Source organism: Lissotriton helveticus, chromosome 3_1 (genome assembly GCF_964261635.1).
Source record: "Lissotriton helveticus chromosome 3_1, aLisHel1.1, whole genome shotgun sequence".
NCBI classification, from domain to species: Eukaryota; Metazoa; Chordata; class Amphibia; order Caudata; family Salamandridae; genus Lissotriton; species Lissotriton helveticus.
This window is the reverse complement of record NC_136061.1, coordinates 954,046,405-954,065,738: the sequence shown is the minus strand read 5'-3', so window position 1 is coordinate 954,065,738 and position 19,334 is coordinate 954,046,405. Positions and strand designations below refer to the sequence as shown.

The window sequence follows — 19,334 nt, the reverse complement described above, 5'->3', positions numbered from 1 at the left end:
ATGCGTGGTTCCTAAACGACTACATCATCCAAGACATCTTTCAACTCTGGGGCACCCCAGACGTAGACTTGTTTGCCTCAGCAGAAAACACAAAATGCTGAACCTTCACATCAAGGTACTGCCAGCCAGGGTCCCTGGGGAATGCCCTATGGATCCGATGCCATACCAAAGGGGATGATGGACAGAGTGTTGAACAATGCAAGCACTTCCCCCCCATAATCCATCATCATTCGTTAGCTCACTCCACCACCCCAGTTCAGACATGGCCTAATGCAAATCAGTCTGACCCTGTACCTCATGGGAACAGTCCAGCCCGACCTGCCAAGCTGCGTCTTCCCTGGACCGGAAATAAGCATCCTGGGACCGGTTTCCAGCTAATCAGCTGTCATCAGCCAGGCTAGCTTGAATCCAGTGGCAAAGTGAGCAAGGGACCCACGTCTGGACATACCCTGCCAACTTAGGGCGAACAAAGCAAAACCAAAGTGGATGATGGACGGAGTGTTGAACAATGCAAGCACTCACCCCCAGTCAACTGATCGGGCTTTAATCCATCATCATTCTTTAACTCACTCTGCCACCCCAGTTCAGACATGGCCATATGCAAATCAGTCTGACTCAAGCATCCTGGGACCGGTTTCTGGCTAACCAGCCATCATCAGCCAGGCTAGCTTGAATCCAATGGCAAAGGGAGTAAGGGACCCACGTCTGGGCATACCCTGCCAACTTATGGCGAACAAAGCAAAACCAAAGGGGATGATGGACTGAGTGTTAAACAATGCAAGCACTCACCCCCTATGGATCAGATGGTCCTACAGATTTCTCTTAGTTTATTGATGCTTCAACTGATCCCAGCAGTCCTTGTCAAGCTGTCTCACTTGAGAGACAAGAGGATACTCATAGTTCCAGAGTGGCTTTGTCAATGGTAGTTCATGGACCTCCTTCACTGGTCCTTCCATTCTCATCTCAAGCTGCTATGCAGACCAGACTTACTGATGAAATTCGGAGACCAGATGGTACACCTCAGTCTCTCCTCTTGACTTTGGCTGCATGGCTCCAGAGCTAGTGTAGAGTGGACATTTGAACTTACGGCAATACTGCATGAATATCCTCAAAGTGGCCTTCCACTCGTTATATGCCTTCAAATGGAAAAGATTTTGCATATGGTGTTAATATAAGAACAAAAACCTTACTACTTGTCAGGAATGTCATTCTTCCATACTTAGTCCATTTGGCTCAATCTGGTTGGCCATTCTCTTCGATAAAGTGTCACCTGGCAGCTCTTACTGTCTACAGAAAATGTCCTTTACAAACATCTTTCTTCAGAGTCCCCGTCATTAAGGATTTCCTAGAAGGTTTGATTACGTTTTTTCCTCCCTTTAAGCGCTCTTCCCCTCCATGGGAGCTGAATGTAGTCCTGTCACGCCTTATTCAGGACTTATTCGACCCATACACAAGGCACCGCTTTCCTTCTAGCAATTACATCTGCCTGCAGGGTTAGTGAGATCCAAGCACTCTATATGCATGAACCATACACCGTATTCCATTCTAGGAAAGTGGTCAAGAAGACTCACCTGAAATTCCTCCCTAAGGTAGTTTCAGACTTCCATGTCAACCTGACAATCTCATTACCCACTTTTTTTCCAGAGTCCCTCTACTCCACCGTAAATACCTCTCCATTCCCTGGATGTGAGGAGAGTTCTTATATTCTATCTAGACAAGACCGAGGACATCCGAAGATCAGACAAATTTTGTATCACCTTCAGTCCACTCCGTACAGGCTTAGCCACCTCTAAGCAGTCCATTCCCCAATGTTTAGTTTCATGTATTTTTCTCCCATCAAAAAGCAAACAAAACTCTCACCGCTATACCAAAAGCACACCCCACTAGAGGGACAGCAGGTAGTACTGCTTTGCTGCACAATATCCCTATTCAGCTTCTAGCAATTACATCTGCCTGCAGGGTTAGTGAGATCCAAGCACTCTATATGCATGAACCATACACCGTATTCCATTCTAGGAAAGTGGTCAAGAAGACTCACCTGAAATTCCTCCCTAAGTTAGTTTCAGACTTCCATGTCAACCTGACAATCTCATTACCCACTTTTTTTTCCAGAGTCCCTCTACTCCACCGTAAATACCTCTCCATTCCCTGGATGTGAGGAGAGTTCTTATATTCTATCTAGACAAGACCGAGGACATCCGAAGATCAGACAAATTTTGTATCACCTTCAGTCCACTCCGTACAGGCTTAGCCACCTCTAAGCAGTCCATTCCCCAATGTTTAGTTTCATGTATTTTTCTCCCATCAAAAAGCAAACAAAACACTCACCGCTATACCAAAAGCACACCCCACTAGAGGGACAGCAGGTAGTACTTCTTTGCTGCACAATATCCCTATTCCAGAAATTTGCAAAACAGCTACCTGTTAATCAATTCATACATTCACCAAGTACTACTGTCTAGATTGTGACATTAGAGCAGATGTTCCAGTAGGGTAGGCTTCACTAATAAACCAATTTGGTGAATCTGTCTAGTTTATCCTCTATCTCCTCCACCGGACCATGTGGGGACGGACTTGCTATTCTATTCAATGCTAATGACTATAAATGGAAATCCCCTACGAGAGAAGGAATAGTTTCTTACCTGTAATTCCAGTTCTCTCATAGGGGAATTTTTATGATGAGTCATAAGTGACCCTCTCACCTCCCTCGTGGACTAGACAGATATCCTTACAATCTACATCTATATCTCACATCGCCTTCAAAAAGAACTGAAGTAACTGCCACCACTTGTGCGTGATGGGACACTGGTAGTCTCTGGGCTCTTAAAATCCAGTACTTGTATAGTGCACGAATCACACCCGAAGGGGTATCTCAGCGCAGGGGGCCATTGGGAAGATTATGTAATAAGTGACTTGTAGCGCGCTCAATTACTCATGAGTGTCCTGGCGCGATTTGAACTGCAGACTGACAAAGAGAAAATAATTAAATACCCTGATTAAAAAAATTAGTATTGAGAAGTTTCTTAAATCGGTAAAAGTCGTGGGTGTGGCGCAGAAAAACAGGAGGACTGTTCCAAAGAGTGGCTACCTTGACCGTAAGTGACTGACCCCCCCCCCCCCCATCCTAGAACGGCGGAAACGGGGGATGGCCATCATACGGTGGGAAGCGGATTGTAGGGATCGGTGAGGAGTGTAAAAGGCCGCCCGTTTCCTAATATAGGAGGGTCCTGAGTCGTGCAGCGCTCTGAGTTAAAATGAGGGCCTTAAACTGCACCCGCTGGACCACGGGCATCCAGTGTAGGTCACGCAAATGTGACCTTATGCTGGATCTCTTAGAGATCTTAAATAAGAGCCTGGCCACCGCGTCCTGGATCCGTTGAAGTTTGTGCACCAAGTATCCCGGGATGCCAATAAAAAGCGCGTTGGCGTAATCCAAGCGGACAAGATGAGTGCCCGTGCCACCATTTCCTTTGCCGGGTGAGGGAGCATAGGGAAGAATCTACTCAGTGATTTGAGTGTACCAAAACAGACACCCGTTATTCTCTTGATGTGTTCAGAGAACCTGAGATCCTCCCCAAACCAGACTCTCAAGTTCTTAGCCGAACCACCCCCAGAAAGTGGGCGGGGGAAATCTAGGGGCCACAAGGCTTCTGTGAAAAGCGGGGAAAATTGACCGTACAGCAGTATGTCTGATTTCCCCTCGTTTCCTTTGAGTTTAGCCTGTGCCAGCCATGTAAATACGGCTGCAAGGCAACTCTGTGCGGCCCCTGTACTCAGGTCGGAGCCATTCCAAGTGAATAGAAGCTGGGTGTCGTCAGCATAAGCCATGATTTTAGCACCCAGCTCTCCAGCCAGGGAGATCAGCGGAGTCAAATAGATATTAAAGAGCAAGGGACTCAGCGTCGAGCCCTGGGGGACTCCAGTCGAGACCTCCCTGGCCAAGGATGAAAAAGGGGGCATCCAGACCTGCTGAGTATGGGCATCCAAAAAGGATTCCAGCCAGGCACACACTGCCCCAGAGATGCCAATGGCAGAGAGGCGGGCAAGAAGAAGCTGGTGTGGTACCGTATCAAAGGCGGCAGAGAGGTGCAATAGAATCAGAGCCGCTCTGCCGCCCCCGTCCAGGCACTCCCTAATTGCCTCTGCCATCTCCACCTGCGCTGTCTCTGTGCTGTAAGATGTTCTAAAGCCTGACTGAGCAGGATGCAGAGCCCCAGATCTTTCCACAAAGGTCTCCAGTTTGCGAAAAGCTACCTTTTCGCAAACTTTGGCTAATGCTGGCAGTAAGGAGATCGGGCGATAGTTAACCGGTACAGAGGGGTCTGCCGTAGGTTTCTTAAGAAGAGGGAGAAGCTTAGCTTGCTTCCATTGCCCCAGTACAGTCGCCGATTGAAGTGACCAACTGACAATGGTAGTAGCTTCTGCGCGCACGATATCTGCCACCCCCACTAGGACTCTGGCTGGGCACAGGTCAGAGGGAGAGCCTGACTTGACGGATTTGAGAATGGCACGCATGTCAGACTTCTCGGCCAGAGCAAACTGCGTGCATAAGATTAAGCAAGCTATTGCCCAGAGTCGCATGGTGCTGGGCAGACCCCTGCCGCTGGAGCCAGGGATCGAACCGTGATCTCCAGCGTCAGTCGCCTTGGCCGAGGCACCACACCTCTTCATGTCCAGCCTCCATTTTAGCCATATAATGGCAGCCCATAAGACTACTCTGTCCTGCAGTGCTTCATCTCTATCATAAAAAGGGTTTGCAAAGGAGATTTCTGTTTGCAAAACATCTAAAATTCTTCTCATATTTAATGTACTGTTTTTTTTTGACTTAGTGATGAAGAATTGGGCCATTGTAGCCTATGTACAAATCCGGCATTTTTGTCTTTTTCTGACGTGTCTTTACAGGCCTGCCTGAAGAAAGGTGAAAATATCCACTTAAGAAGCTATATGAAAGAAGTGCTCCGCGGTCCCACACGTGGGCAGGACTATTCAACGCTTACGAGAGAACTGGAGTTACAGGTAAGAAACAATTTCTTCCTGTGTTTTCTTACCATTTCAGTGGGGAACTCAGACCATGAGTATTTAAAGTTAAAATTGTTAATCAGGACATCTACTGTTAAGGATAATTTTAGAGACCCATATTTGATCATCTCCCTTGATTCCGTAACCACTGTGTGAGACCACATGGAGTTGCGCCCCATAACCATTGAATAGTTTCTCTTGAGGACCGGGTGGTAGTCAATTCTAATGTTCGAATTCACTGAAGATTTCAAGTAACTCATTTTTTCTTTCTAGTGGATAATTATTCTTCCCAACGTTTCTTCACCTACTCTTCCTCCTGCCCTGTGAGGGGTGCCATGATTAATAAATTCTGAAGTTGTGAAATCATATCATGTGCTGTTTTTCACTGTCACTGTTACTTTCTTAGTTCCATTTTGTATGCTAAATCAGGTGCAAAAAAGTACACTAATGAGCCTAGCTTGCTGATCGGTGTCTAAAATACCTGGATGTCATCAAGGCAAATGTCACCACTTAATCGCGCTGCAGAAATACTAATTTGGATATTTTGTTCCAGACCAGTCTGAAGCCTACAAATATAAATCATATGGTGCTGGAAGATTGTATATCCAGCAGAAATATCGTACCAAAGGCAGAAAAAAAAGCTTTTTTTCTGCCACATACTCCTAAACCTAACATTTGTCAACAGTGCAAACAAATGTCCACCATAATTCTGAAGGACATGCAGTAGATTAACCTATATGGCATACTGGAAGACCAACAGAGGAAATTAAGAGTTCACATACACAGGAAGAGCTTGGAAATGATTGGCACTCTATTATTCACACTCCATCATTGTTAGAGAATGCCAGAGGAGGGTGTCTGAGAAGGGATCTCAGAAGGAAAAATGGAGGATGGAATACAGTAAACTTCCTGTCAAGATTTGGTATAGAGCAGATCATCTCATCCTTATATGGATTGGGAACCTAAATGAAATGAACAATGTTACTGCAATTTCAGACTCCAAATAGTGGAAGGCTTTCTCTCCCACCTGTATGTTTACATTCATAGTCCGTCATTCTTTGGCTTCTCAAGGTGGAAGATCCATTTAAGAGAATATTCTCCATATTCCTTCCCAGGTTACAGGCATCCACTTCTTCTTGCATGTTGGGTTCAGTTATGTCCAAAAAAGTCAACACCGAGAAGGATGAGCTGTTCTCTTTACAGACATCATTTGAGGTTTTCGGGGTGACCTTGGTGGTGTTACTCCAGAAAACATTGTAATACTATAGGATGTTCTTGGATAATATCTGCCACAACTTCTATTGCTTCTTTGGTTTCCTAGTACTCGCCAACCCTGATGTAGTGACCTTCATTCAGGATTTTCCTGCTGATTATTTAATTGATTTAAATGAGCATTCTGAGGTGCTGCAAAGCTTAACCTTTCCTTCTAACTCCTGCAATATCTGTTGGCCATTTGCAAGACCTTACACTATGATTCTTCTCAAGAATGTGGTTGTCTGTGATTTCATTGCTGAACCAACAATATATCCTATCCTCTTCATTGCCTCAACTAAATTCATTCCTCCTATGCTGTTGAAGATGTCTCAGCTGTAAATGATTGGATTCAAGCCATGCCTCAATTATAGGAAACAGATGTTGGTCATGAGTCTGCAGGACATGTGCATGTAGAATGGGGTAGTCTGATTGGAAATTTTAGGGAAGTTCCATCAGAACCATATACCACACTTGAGATTTCCAGATCAGGGTTACCACCACCACATCTACTAGCTGGAACTGCCCGTGCTGTTAGACAAAGCAGCTGTGACTCTGGCGATATAGGGCATACTCGTTATCCTTCATGACACTTTTGATGACGAGGTAGTGAAATATCTGGTCAGGAGTCGAACAATTTACTCCCCCCTCAATACAATAATGAAAGTCTGTATTTAGGCTTGCAAGAGCCAAGTGGGCTAGATGCTTCACCAGGCTTTCCCCCTGGACTACCAATTGAAGGAAATGCCTCTTTTAATGCAGTAACGCAAAGGTCAACTGAATTGCTAGATTTGCAGTTGCCTACTCTGTAAACAAAACCTAATTTGACTGAAATTCTGCAACCAAACCAAACTACATCTGAGCCACTTTTATCTTTTAAAGAGGCCCTCATGGAAACACTTACAGCCACTTGGCTTAAGCCACGTTCAGTCTTAAGGTCAGCTAACCGGTGGCTAGACTGCACAGATCGGTCCCTGATGACGTGGACGTTTTGATGGAACACCCAACGCCTAAAAGCCTTGCAGGCATCCACCAAGAAAGACAACCAAATTCTTCACCTTCACACCCTCTGGATAGAGAGCAAATCAGTTTCTGATGCATACTTCTAACTGCAGATTCCTCGCCGCCAAAATATCCTCAGTCACTAGACTTTATCCAGCAGATTTAAAACAGTATTTTCCTCATAGTCGTAGGTTGTGTCGTGTGGCTCTGCTTTCACTTTGTTCCACCCCAAAAGTAATGGGCAGAGCCGCAAACCAGTGCTGCCTGTAAACGTCAAAATCATTTTTCTTTCTGCTCTTTCATGTACTGATTTATAGCTTGCGCCCACTTTTTTTCGGTTGACAAACTTTTTCTTTAAATTCTTTCCAAAAGCTAACGTGCAAAGGAATATGTTCCCTTAAAAAAAAAAAGGATTTAAGTCTTGTCAAAACTGTTACACGCAAATGTCAGTGACCCAAGGAAATAGCCAATTTGAAGTTGAGGGCGCAGACTGTTTCCCACAACATGTCCTCAGCACTGTCCAAGTCTTCTGGTAAGTCAAAACAGAAGCACACGAAGGCTAACACGAATTCAATCTGGGCTCACCACTTGCTGATGGAGAAGTTACAAGGATGGCAAGGTGCCTGTTTGTCTCACTCCCCGTCCCCTACCTGCACCAGAAGACTCACCATACCAATAATCATGTCCAGATCCGAACCAAACTTCTCTTAACCAAGGTAGTGTCCCTGTAGGAGAGTAGGGTCTGCAATCCTATGATCACCCAGATTTTTGCTTTTTGCTGCACTGGTTTACGACTTTCCCTGGCTGTGGGCCTGCTAATCAGACCCACAGCCTAGCTGTTCTCTCTATCCAAATTGTACTCAGGTACTGAATTGGCACTGGGCCCTCTCCAAGTCCCTGTACCCAGGGCTGAGGTGCACCCAGAAGTCTCCCAGGGGCTGAAGCATGTATTATGCCACCCCTGGATTGACTAACTAAAACTGACACAACTGGCTGCACGACAGCTGGGGCAAGGTGGTGTACTCACCCTTTGCTTTAGATATAGTATACCTATATCTAACCCTAAAATGGACACACAGATCTCCTATCAGTCACTCCTATGGCAGGCCTTAACAATCCTGAAGGCAGAGTGCTTGGAATCGTGTGGGATGGTGCTCTGGCATGAGCTGAGCCTGTCTGCGGCTTTCGGGACCCATCCCTTAGCCGTTTCCATGATATCGCATACCATATACTCTTAAGTGCATTATAATCCTCGCGGTTAAATGCCAACTCTGGTATCGCTTTATCAAAACATGTCGAGTAAGGTGTCATACGAATTGGAATACTAACCCCTCGCCAATTCTGGCGACGGGGTTAGCATTCCACCCTTCTAGAGGGACACGACATGCATGTAACCTATAACCCGGTTAAAAGTCAGACAGAGCCTTAGCATCCACAAAATGGATGCTGCCACCGAGACACAAGTCTGCCCTCCTGCTGCTGGGAGTCCTCCCAGAGCAGGAGATAAGGACAAAGGGTTTCCTGCCAGGGGCGGTGCCAGCACCGTCCCAGACAGGGTTTTGTGTATTGTAGGTAGGCAGGGCTTTAGAGGAAGGTGACTGCACGTGGCACCCCGGTGCTCACTGTGCATAGGCTGGCTGGAACCAGTTCCAGGGTCACTCAAGACCCTGTGCTGGGGAAAAGCCCGCCAAGGAAGTGGGTGTAACCACCCCCCTCCTAGTCCCACCCATAGGGCAGGACTTAGTCGCGTGCCAGCCCCCTTTTACAGGATAAAGGTAGGAACTGGCCCCCTTCCAAATCAGATCATCTTTGAATCCTGAAACTACTTTCCACGAAAGGAACTCAAGACTTCTTCCTAAGATTTCTCCCTTGTGACTAAGGAGTAGTCACCCTGCATCCGCAGGCACCATCTTAAGAACACTGCGGTCTGCTGCAAGTCTCTCCTCCGGATCAAGACTGCCCAGCTCGACGAGAACCGGCTTCCCTGGCACCTCTGACCTCTACCTGCATCATCAGTCACGCTGAGATTCGTGGGTGTGACGAGACCTCGAGGGACCGGCCATCTTCAAGACTGCACGACTTCTTTCCAGCAAGCCCGCCGAGTAATTTCCTGGTGAGTGCTTTGGGGTCCGAGAAGCCCCGACCCTGAGCAGCTCCAGCACCGAAGTGCAGCCTCCCAGCATCTCCACGATCTGCGTGGGGCCCTTCTGCTTTTTGCTGCTCACCGCGTTGTTTGGCTACTAGCCCGCTGGCTTGTGGCCTTCTGAACGACGCCCGACGACATTTCTGCTGCTGGTCTGGTTGCTCCAGGCTGGCCCTTGCTCCCTTCCAAAAGAGGAGCACCCCGGACCCTCCTGGTCCACTCAAGACGCCATTTTGAGTCCACCGCGTGGGCTTGAACTAGCCAAGGCTTGTTGCCCAATCCTGGGTAACTTCGACGCCGACAGCTTCATCCATCGTGGGACAGCTCGCCTCTCCATCCTGGTCGCCGACAACGCCTCCTGGTCCGTGAGATCTGCAGAGCCAGCGTCGCCCACTCACCTAGTCGAGGTGACTTCGCCCGGTGCCATCCTGGTGCCCACTTAATCACTGGCTAGTGATTCAAGAACTTGGTCCCCTCTGCTTTCAGGTTTTCTTCTTCCTTGATCCAGGCTTGGATCCATCGAACTTTCCTTCACTGGTCGCCTGCCAGCAACTTCCTTCTTCCAGGCTCCTGGTCCGGCAACGAGATCCCCGACGTCTTTTCAGACCTATGCAGCTGCAGCCCCTGGGCTAGGTAACTTCGGCACTTCGGTGTCCCAGCATAGCCTCACTACCCTAGGGTCAGGATCCACTGTCGTTTTCTTCCTACCAGGTCGGGTTCGCCCGTGAACACTAACTTTGCCTTTACTAGCTCCCATAGACTTTGTCCCGCATCCCGCGTGAGAGTGCACACTCTGCACCCGAGTCCCCTAGGTCACCTAGAAGTAATCTAACGATTCTATAGTCAAGTCCTAGCGAGTCCAAAGCCTATTAGTACTGTACTTACCTGCTAGTAATTTCGCATTCCACTTTTAAAGTATATGGTTTTTCGTGCCCCTCGGGCATTTGTGTATAACGTGCTAACTTAAGTATTTTCGTAAGAGTTTTGTTGTGTGCCTAGCACCCTGTCCTCATAAAGAGTACAGGGTTGTTGTGATTCTAATAAATACACTGTTTATTTTCCTAACACTTGTGTGGTGTCCTTTCACTGGGTGTTCAAGGGGTAATGTGATGGTAAAACAGCTGGCTTAACACGCCCTCTAGAGTCTTAGCCTTAGACTGCTCGTATCCATGCTACTAGGATAGCTGGTCTATAAGGTTGACTTACAACCAATCATCAATAAGGGTTGTTTGGACTGATATATAGTGATCACTAGAATAGTGAACACTGCACATCAGGCCAACTTCTCACAGTCCCAAATCCACATTGACACACCCGTTCCCAATACAATCTCATTCCGATAGAACAGTGCCTTTACTATGGAGCCGCCCTCTAGCTGTCCAACAACGTTTTGGTTCCGACTAGTCAACCAGGCTTCCGAGTTGAAGATGGGAATGATTTATCCCTACACTATGATGATAGCCTTTACATTGGTTTACAAGAGGGGAGAGGGTTGGACACTTAGCTCAATGCTGGGTTACATTATGTTAGAATTTGTGATATCTGTTTGCTAGAGGTATGCACCCTGTCCAAGTAGAAACCAAAATCCTTGTCCGGGTAGGTAAAAAAAACAACCCTAATTATCCTGTGCTCACGCTCTGGTAGCTTTGCACAGAGTAGTCAGGCTTCACGTACGAGGCAGTGTGAAAAATATTTGTGCAACACTTCATACTACACAGTGAAAAAATCCCCAAAAGACTTCACAGCATGTTTGAAAAACAGATTTTGATTTTATTAATAAAATAAGACCAAAACAAAAAAAATCTATCCAAATGATGTAGAGATGGGAATTTTTAAAGATTAAATGCAAAATATTATGTTTAGAAGCAAATAGCGCATAAAGAGTTCATTGGTCGCCATGGACTGGTACAAAGTCCAGAGTTTAGGTTGACTGCGATAGAGTGCGGGCCAGGTACATGACCCACGCAGGCCCTGGTGCAAAAGTACCTGAATCCTGGTTGCAGTGGCGAGATGTGCCAATGATTCCTAGGCAGTTGAGGTGTTGTACCTAATTTCTCCACGCAACTGCAGTAATGACTTGGGTCCGTGAGCGAAGCGTCGATTCTGAAGTGTTAAGGTTCCGAATGAGAGGTGCCGGGTTTCTCCAAGCTATAGAAGCAATGCGTCGATATTCTCCACGCAGTGACAGCAATGCGTCAGTTCTGAAGCGGTGGTTCTGAGTGTGATACGCCAGTCCGTTTCCTGTATCAGCAGCGATGCATTGAGTCTGCTCTCACAGCACAGGATGCGTTGATTCCACTGGTGCAAACCTGTAGGTCTACTGCCAAGAGTCCAGGACTGAGATGACACCACTTGGCAGGCCAAACTCGCAAGCAGATGAGCCAAGGGTTGGAACAGGAGGGATCTAAGTCTTTTATGCCCCTGAGACTTAGGCAACACAGGCAAGCCAGCAAACCCTTGAAGTCACTCTGGGTTCAATAGATGCAGGCCCAGCCCTTTTCACACAGGCTGAGAGAGAGCAGCTGACAGCAGGGCAACATATCAGTGCAAGAGTTCAGCAAACAGCAGTTCCAGGCAAGTGGTAGTCCTTGAGCAGCACAGCAGATCCTCTTCTAGCTGGCAGAGTTGTCACCGGTCCAGATGTATAGTCATTTGGTAGTGCAAATTGATTTCATTTTTAGCACCTAAGACCCAGAGTGTTCTCCAACTTTACCCTGAGAAAATTCTAAAACCTTAAAAGATTTTCCTAATGCCATTACATTTTGAATTCCTTGTTTTACCCATCTTAAAAAAAAAAATAGCCAGTACAACTTGTATTTTCTACAGTAGGTCTGTTTTCCTAATGATCATATGTTAGATACGTCAAGGAAAGATTGTTCTCCAGTATTGGGGTGTCTTTCATAGATTCACCTGCTTGAATATTCCCCGTCATCGAAGTGGGAGCCCCACGGTAAATAAATTAGCAATAAAAAACAACAATATATTTATATAGAAACATAAATACTTATGAGTACCAAGGATAGCAGTAAACACATAGGAATACATTAAAAGAAAAAAAAGCACTTTAATAACATATCCAAGTCATTATGTTAGTCCAAACTACAGCCAATCAGGCGCAAGCACCCCTCTAGAACATTCTCCTTAGAGGCTCAGGCCCTCAGATTTTCTACCGCACGTTGTGTGAAGGGAATCTCCCTTAGCTCTGCTCAATTTTCAACTTCCTTGTGGACTTCTTCTGTTTTCTGAGATGTCTTCAAGTAAGAAGTCTTTGTTTCGTCCATGTGCTTCTTGTGGAAAGTTGCGGCTCTTCTCTGAGGACCCTCACATGAAGTGTATTTATCGCCTCTATCCAGAGCATGAGGTAGGCAAATGTAACTTTTGCAGGACTTTCTTCACTAAGACCCTTAAGGACAGGGAGGGGCGTCTCCTATGGTTACAGAGGTTGAAGGAGAAGGATTCACCTCTTTCTGATGCAGGAAGCCTTGCATCAGTTGGGGTTAGAGCCACCTCAAAACGTAGCAGTGAGCAGGATATGCCATCTCCATTCCTGAAGAAGAAGAAACTTGGAACTCCAGAAGACTCCTGCTGTGTCTTCTCCTCTTCCTGCTACGCCTACGCCCTCGAGATCTGACTCTCCGGCGTCCACGGATCCTTCTCGGCATGTTTCCCTTAAAAAAACTTGCAAAAGCGTTGGTCGTTCCGACGACGAAATCTGCCATCTCTTCCTCTCTGACAACGACAGTGACGACGACTTGTGCCAGCGGGTCGTCGACGACGATGGTGTGTGTCAGCTTCAAGTCTGTCAAGTCATCGATTCCAATCTCCTCGTCAATGTCGAAGAAGGGATTCTCGTCGACATCGAAATCTTCGTGGACGCCGTCTGTGAAGAGAGCCTCTTCGTCGGCGGTTGCTCCATCGACGACGGCTCCATTGACGACTGCTTCGTCGGCGGCGGCTCCGTCGACGGCAGCTCCGTCAGCTTCATCGACCACTGCTTTGTCGACGGCTGTGGTTTTGTCATCAACGGCTTCATCAGCACCTTCGTCGACGGTGGTTGTCCCGTCGACTGTGTTGTCGTCGATGTCTTCTTTCGCATCACTGCCTCTGGTGCCATTTTCATCATCAAGTTCAGGTGCACCTGCTGTTGACCCTCTGCAGCAACGTCGGCATATACCTTTGGATCAGGATCCCATTCCACGTCACCGTTGGCAGTGATGATGGGAGTGTTAGACAGATGTCTAGCACGCATTCTTCTCCACATAGCAGGCATCGTAGAACAGGTAAGATGCAATCTTGCCAGATTGGTCTGAATGAAAGAAACCATGTTATATTCAGATCCCTTAAACGAGCCAAGCCCAAAATGTGGATTATGCGCTCACGACACTTCATTGCCAGGAGAGTGTTCTCGATGGTAATCTGGGCGTCGTTGGTGGATTGGCTTGCCATATCAAAGCAGAAGTAGCAAAAATAAAATTCCTGCTGCGAGTCCCAAAACGAGAGGCTGCCCGCCAAACACAGAGTGCACGAAGTTTGGAAATATGCAGAGGACTGCTTCAAAAGGTGCTAACAGTCCGGAATAAATTGTCTTGAATACATGTATAATACCACTGGTATCAGACATGTTTAAGATACGACCAACCATTTCTGCGAAATGTATGGGGCAGTTAGTTGATAATAAGGCATGTATCTCCGCAGAGGACCTTGCAACTTGCAGATCATATGTCTATTTGGAAGAGGTCAGTGGCACAGTTTTTTGTAAAAGAATGGCTTTCATTCTGCTTAAAGTATCAATTTGAATAGAAGAGATGTTCAGTAAAGGCCATAACGGCGACTCCCCGTCTGTCTTTGCTTTAGGAAAGAATACTTGCATGCAACAAGTGATCCTTGCCGTCACACTTACGAGATAGGCAATTCCTGGCATCATTCCACAACAGCTGGGATCATTCAACATTATGTAGCTCCCGTTGGAAAGCTGCCTAAAAACTGGATCTATCACTGCTGCCAGAGAACCTTGCAGGTGGCAGGATAAGTTGGTCGAAGAACCATCACAGGCTCAATGTAAATTAATACCCTGACATAAAAGTGTACCGCTTAGTGCGCTGTTACATTGTGTGCCACTAAGAATTACTTATTTTCCCTCACTCCAACATTTGTGTGTGTATGGTAAATCCCAGGTTGACTTAATGTATTCTTTACCCAACCTTTCATACAGGCCTTCTGGTATGTGTTTCAAGCAATACTGAAACTGGAAAATCGTCACTGGCAACGTAATGGTGCCATGTATTATCCATTCTATTGCTGCTTTCTCAGAAACAGTTAATGGTAATCTTTCCAGTTTTTCTATGCTCAGCACCGTATAGTCTGCTCCCCTTTGTGCCAAAGAGATTTGTTTATCTGTAAGGGTAAATCCAGTAAACAATGACGTGGTGTTGATTAGATGCCAAGGCACTTAGCCAGAAAGAAGATTTTGTAACGTCCAGCCTAGCAGCATTATAGAAGGCAATTGAGACTGTCTATGTTGTAACATGAGCAAAGCCTGTTCCATTATGTCTATTGCAGGGGATACAATGCTGTCCAAAGAATAAATTCTGGATGACAGAGTTGTTAACCCATTATCAACTACAGAGAGAGCTTTCTCTAAATTAATACGATCAATTTCTCGTATTCGTTCTGCGGTTTCCATTTGCATGACTTTCCCTGCTTCATTATAAGCAGCATAAATACCAGCGTATATGAAACGTTTATGACGGCTTTTATTAGGCCCTAGAAAGAAGTCCCTCAAATTAACGCCATCTTTAAGTAAAGTTAAGTGTTATTTAACCTCTGTAAGTGTAGATTGTTGTAGCCATTCGAGGCATAGTTTTCCTACACTGTAACTTGTTACTATCCCTGGATGTTGTCTCTGGACATATCTTGGGTCTGGCCTAGTTACTGTAAACCCTTGTGTCTTGTTCAGGAATCTATCTTGACAGTTATTTGTGTCTGTCGGCCAGATTAACCATTTTTCCCAATCAGGATTAGTTCTGTTTTTTAGTAAAATAGTTTTTACGTCGACCCCTCCCTCTGAAGTGTTTTTACTATCAGTTATAGGTACAGGTATGGACGGTTTGTTTAAATCTTTTATCTTGGCTAGTCCAAGACAGGATGTTTGTTGAACAGTGTCATTCAAAAACATTATTTGCTCAGGAATAATGCAGGCTCGGAATAAGGCTTCTATTCCCTGCACTTGCCAGTCTTTTGAACCCCAGACAGTTTTCGTTTCTATGTTGTCTCTCCAAAAGTTGAAACCTAATGAGGACAACCGGGCATAAAAGACTACAGAATAAATTTGCTTTTTATTTGTCACCATACTTTTCATTCCTGTCTTATTAGCATTTTGAAAGTAAAATGTTTCCTGATTTATGGTATTAAAACCTGAGAATTATAGAAATGTTATAGAATGTTTTTGAGCTACCTTTTGGTGGCGTTGGACAATGTTACCATGAAAGTATAAACATTTCTAGGGCTTGCAGATTTGTGCATGTAATGATGACCAAAATGATTATAACAATACATTTGTGCACAATCTGATTAACCTTCTAAGTATTCATGTTTTTTCAATTTTGCAGACATTTCTAAATCTGACATCATGTTATTAACAGTCTCAAAGTCCCAATCATCAGAAAATGTGCTGGATGAAACAAAGTCACTCAGGGAAACCTTGAATTGATGTGGAATCTTCAGCAGCTTCAGTTCTGTCCCATGCTATACCACCTGGTATAAGAACGGCTGTGATGTTCTCTGATGATACGTCTCTTTGTTCTCGATGAGATGATTTGTGTGGTTTCGAAGCAAGTTGATATTCTTACTGTCCATTTTGCTATATTTTCCATCCATCCGCTTTTCCAAACTTAAAACAAGAATGAGCCAAAGTAGGAGAAAAAGTACACCGAACAGAATCCAAAATTCTTCCCATGGTGAAATCAGATAAGTCTTTTCTAGTTGATGAAAAAGTGCTGTTATTTTGTCTTTAAAATTTTTGTTTGCTGGCATTGTTTCCGGTTCACTGGTATCCTCAGAAAATGTATCAAAGTTGATAAAATAGCCAGAGGCAGTTCTGTCAATTGTTGGGATTGCATCCAGATTACTTGAAATCGCTGGAGCTACTGGATCTCTTGCCTTATGAGTGTAGTCCGAGGCTATATCATTGTAAACAGGAGTGTCCTGACGAACTGTTATTTGGGTTTCAAGAGGCACAAGTTCCATTGCTTTGTTGAATAGTCCTTCTTTTCTTACTGCAGATTCTTCAAAGGTGATGAGTCTCTGTTTGAACCTCTTGGATAGTAGCAAGATTTGGTAGTCTGCTACATATTTGGAGTCCACTGGGCCTACTACTTCTTATCGGCCACAAGATGTGGTTTTACCAGGTCGATTGACACAAACCAGTTCTCCTTTTTTCCAGCAAGGGACCGCAGTAACACTGTTCTTGATCCGTGGATTGCTAGCACAGGTAGTGGTTTTCTGTATGAAGGCCCAAATTCCTTCTTGTCCGCAATCTTTTCTCTGACCAGATCCCCAATCTTTGGAATCCAGACAGGCCTTGCTGGGACAGGTGTTTTTTTTTTTCAGTGGTTGTTGGCTTCTGTAATGTGTTTCTTAGACTTCTTCTTGTTTCATTTAAGTCCTGCAAAACAGCCAAACGGTCTTTGATATCTAAGGGTCTTTGTTCTACCGCTGAAGTATAATGATCGAGGTCTTCTACAATCATTCTAGTACCAAAAAGGATTTCATATGGATTGATTCCACACAGAATTTCTTGGCAGATTGTTAAGACTACGTTGGACACTTATTAGATGTTTGACCCACCCGTCACCCAACCCTAGTACCCTAGCTGTTATAGATTGCTTTATGTCCTGTTTTTTTCTTTCCACAACCAAATTTCCCTCAGGATGGAGTGGACTTGAGTACCGCAATGCAACGCCCAAGTTGGCCATGGCATCCTTGTAAGCTCGAGAGCTAAACACAGGACCCTGGTCAGAATGTAGCGTGCCGATTGCGTTTGTGTTCGGGCGTCAACCGAGTGCTGAGGCCACATCCAAATTATCTTGAGCATGAATCCACTGCGACAATGATATTTTTATAGTTGCCATCCCTTTGTAAGGGACCACAGTGGTCCAGGTAAACACATGCTAATGTTTTTTTTTTTAAATTAGAAGGGTCGTCTGTGCCAGACGTTTCACAGTTGAAACCTTCATTTTTTGGCAGATTTCACATTCCAAAACATCGTTTCTGGTCTGTTTACTCATGCGCGCCCACCAATATCTTTGTTTTAATAACGACATTGTGACAGAACACCTACGTGTGCAGAGGCAAGCCCTTCATGTGCTGCTAAGATTAGTCCTAATCTGTGTTCCATGTTTGGAAATACTCTATCCCCCACTACAGGGATTCGAGCAAAAGGAACGTTTGCATCAGTTATATAGGAGTACTTGAGTGGAAAGCCTTTTGGTAGCGTTTTACCGCTGTCTTTATTGGAAGCGGCGACAGCCGGCATTATTTTGCTGTCTATTTTTGTTTTTGAACGAGTGATTTCAGCTACGGAAGCCGTTTGCACAGCTGCCTTCGTGGCTTCATGCAGGTAGTTCAGCTATGCTGGTACTCCTGGATCTATCGGCCGCCTTCGACACGGTGGACCACGCCAGATTACTCAGTCGGCTGGCAGAGATAGGCATTCAAGACCACGCGCTGAGCTGGATTAACTCCTATCTATCTCAGAGAACGCAGAAGGTGGCACTCGGGACGATCTCTTCCACACCTAAAATCCTCAACTGTGGAGTCCCGCAGGGCTCGGCCCTCAGCCCTCTCTTATTCAATATCTACCTGGCCCCCCTCTTTACGCTTATTGCCAACTGGGGTGTTAAGGCAATTTCATATGCCGACGACACCCAGTTGGTATTTCCGTACACGGAAATGACACAGGAATCCTTTGCAAATTTTAAAGGCTGTCTCCAGGACATTGCACACTGGATGAATACCAACAAACTAAAATTAAACGCCAATAAAACCGAAGTCATCTTCTTCAGTAAAGGCCCTGTCCCCGCCCCTGAGCTATGGTGGCCGGTGGAAATGGGCCCCTCACCCTTGCCCAGTCACTCGGCAAAAAACCTCGGAGTGAGATGGGATGATAAGATGTCTTTCTCTTCCCATATCCAACAAGTGGCCGGCTGCTGCCTAAGTAAATTAAGAAACCTTCGAAAATTCCTTAGACTTCTACCCGAGAGCTGCAGAAAAATGGTAGTCCATGCAACTGTTACTTCACGGCTGGACTACGCCAATGGTCTCTATCTGGGCCTCCCACAATTCTTAATCCATAAACTGCAGGTAGTGCAAAATGCGGCTGCGAGGCTGCTACTGCGAATTCCTTTCAAACAGTCAGTCTCTCCGCATCTTCGAACCCTGCATTGGCTCCCTGTCGCCAACCGGATAAAATTCAAAGCCCTCACACTCGCGTTTAGATCTTTGCACGGCTCCTGTCCACTCTACCTAAAAAAACGCCTTTCAAGGTATACCCAAAACCGTGTACTACGGTCTAATGACCGTATCCTGCTGGCTGTCCCACGAGCAAAAAAGGCACGCCTTGGTGGTCGCACCTTCTCAGCAAATGTTTCTGCGCTGTGGAACTCCCTACCTCAAGCAATCCAGCAGGCTCCATCTGAACCTTGTTTTAAAAAGCTGCTAAAGACTTGGCTTTTTTGCCAGCCTCGATAGGTCTCCCACTCCTGCCCCGGGACCTCTGTGGTACGTTTTAGCGCCGGGACACCTCCTCGTGAGGTAGCTGTTCGCGCTCTAGAAAACTCAGTATTATTATTATTATTCATCAGCCAATGAATTCCCTCAAACGTTAACGCCATCACGCTGATGACTCAGTGTATGGATCACG

At 45.7% G+C, this 19,334-nt stretch overlaps 1 protein-coding gene across 9 annotated transcripts in view; it reads left to right on the top strand.

The window, feature by feature from the left end:
- The window catches only part of RBM44 (RNA binding motif protein 44), a 1,911,902-nt gene that overhangs the window by 901,285 nt on the left and 991,283 nt on the right, over window positions 1–19,334 (top strand). For 8 of the 9 annotated variants that reach the window (XM_078681327.1, XM_078681323.1, XM_078681326.1 and 5 more), the window contains one exon: window positions 4,903–5,016. The exons of the other annotated variant lie outside the window; for it this stretch is intronic. In XM_078681327.1, coding sequence (XP_078537453.1) covers window positions 4,903–5,016 — 114 coding nt within the window. The remainder of the gene's footprint in view (window positions 1–4,902; window positions 5,017–19,334) is intronic. 9 annotated transcript variants of the gene reach the window in all.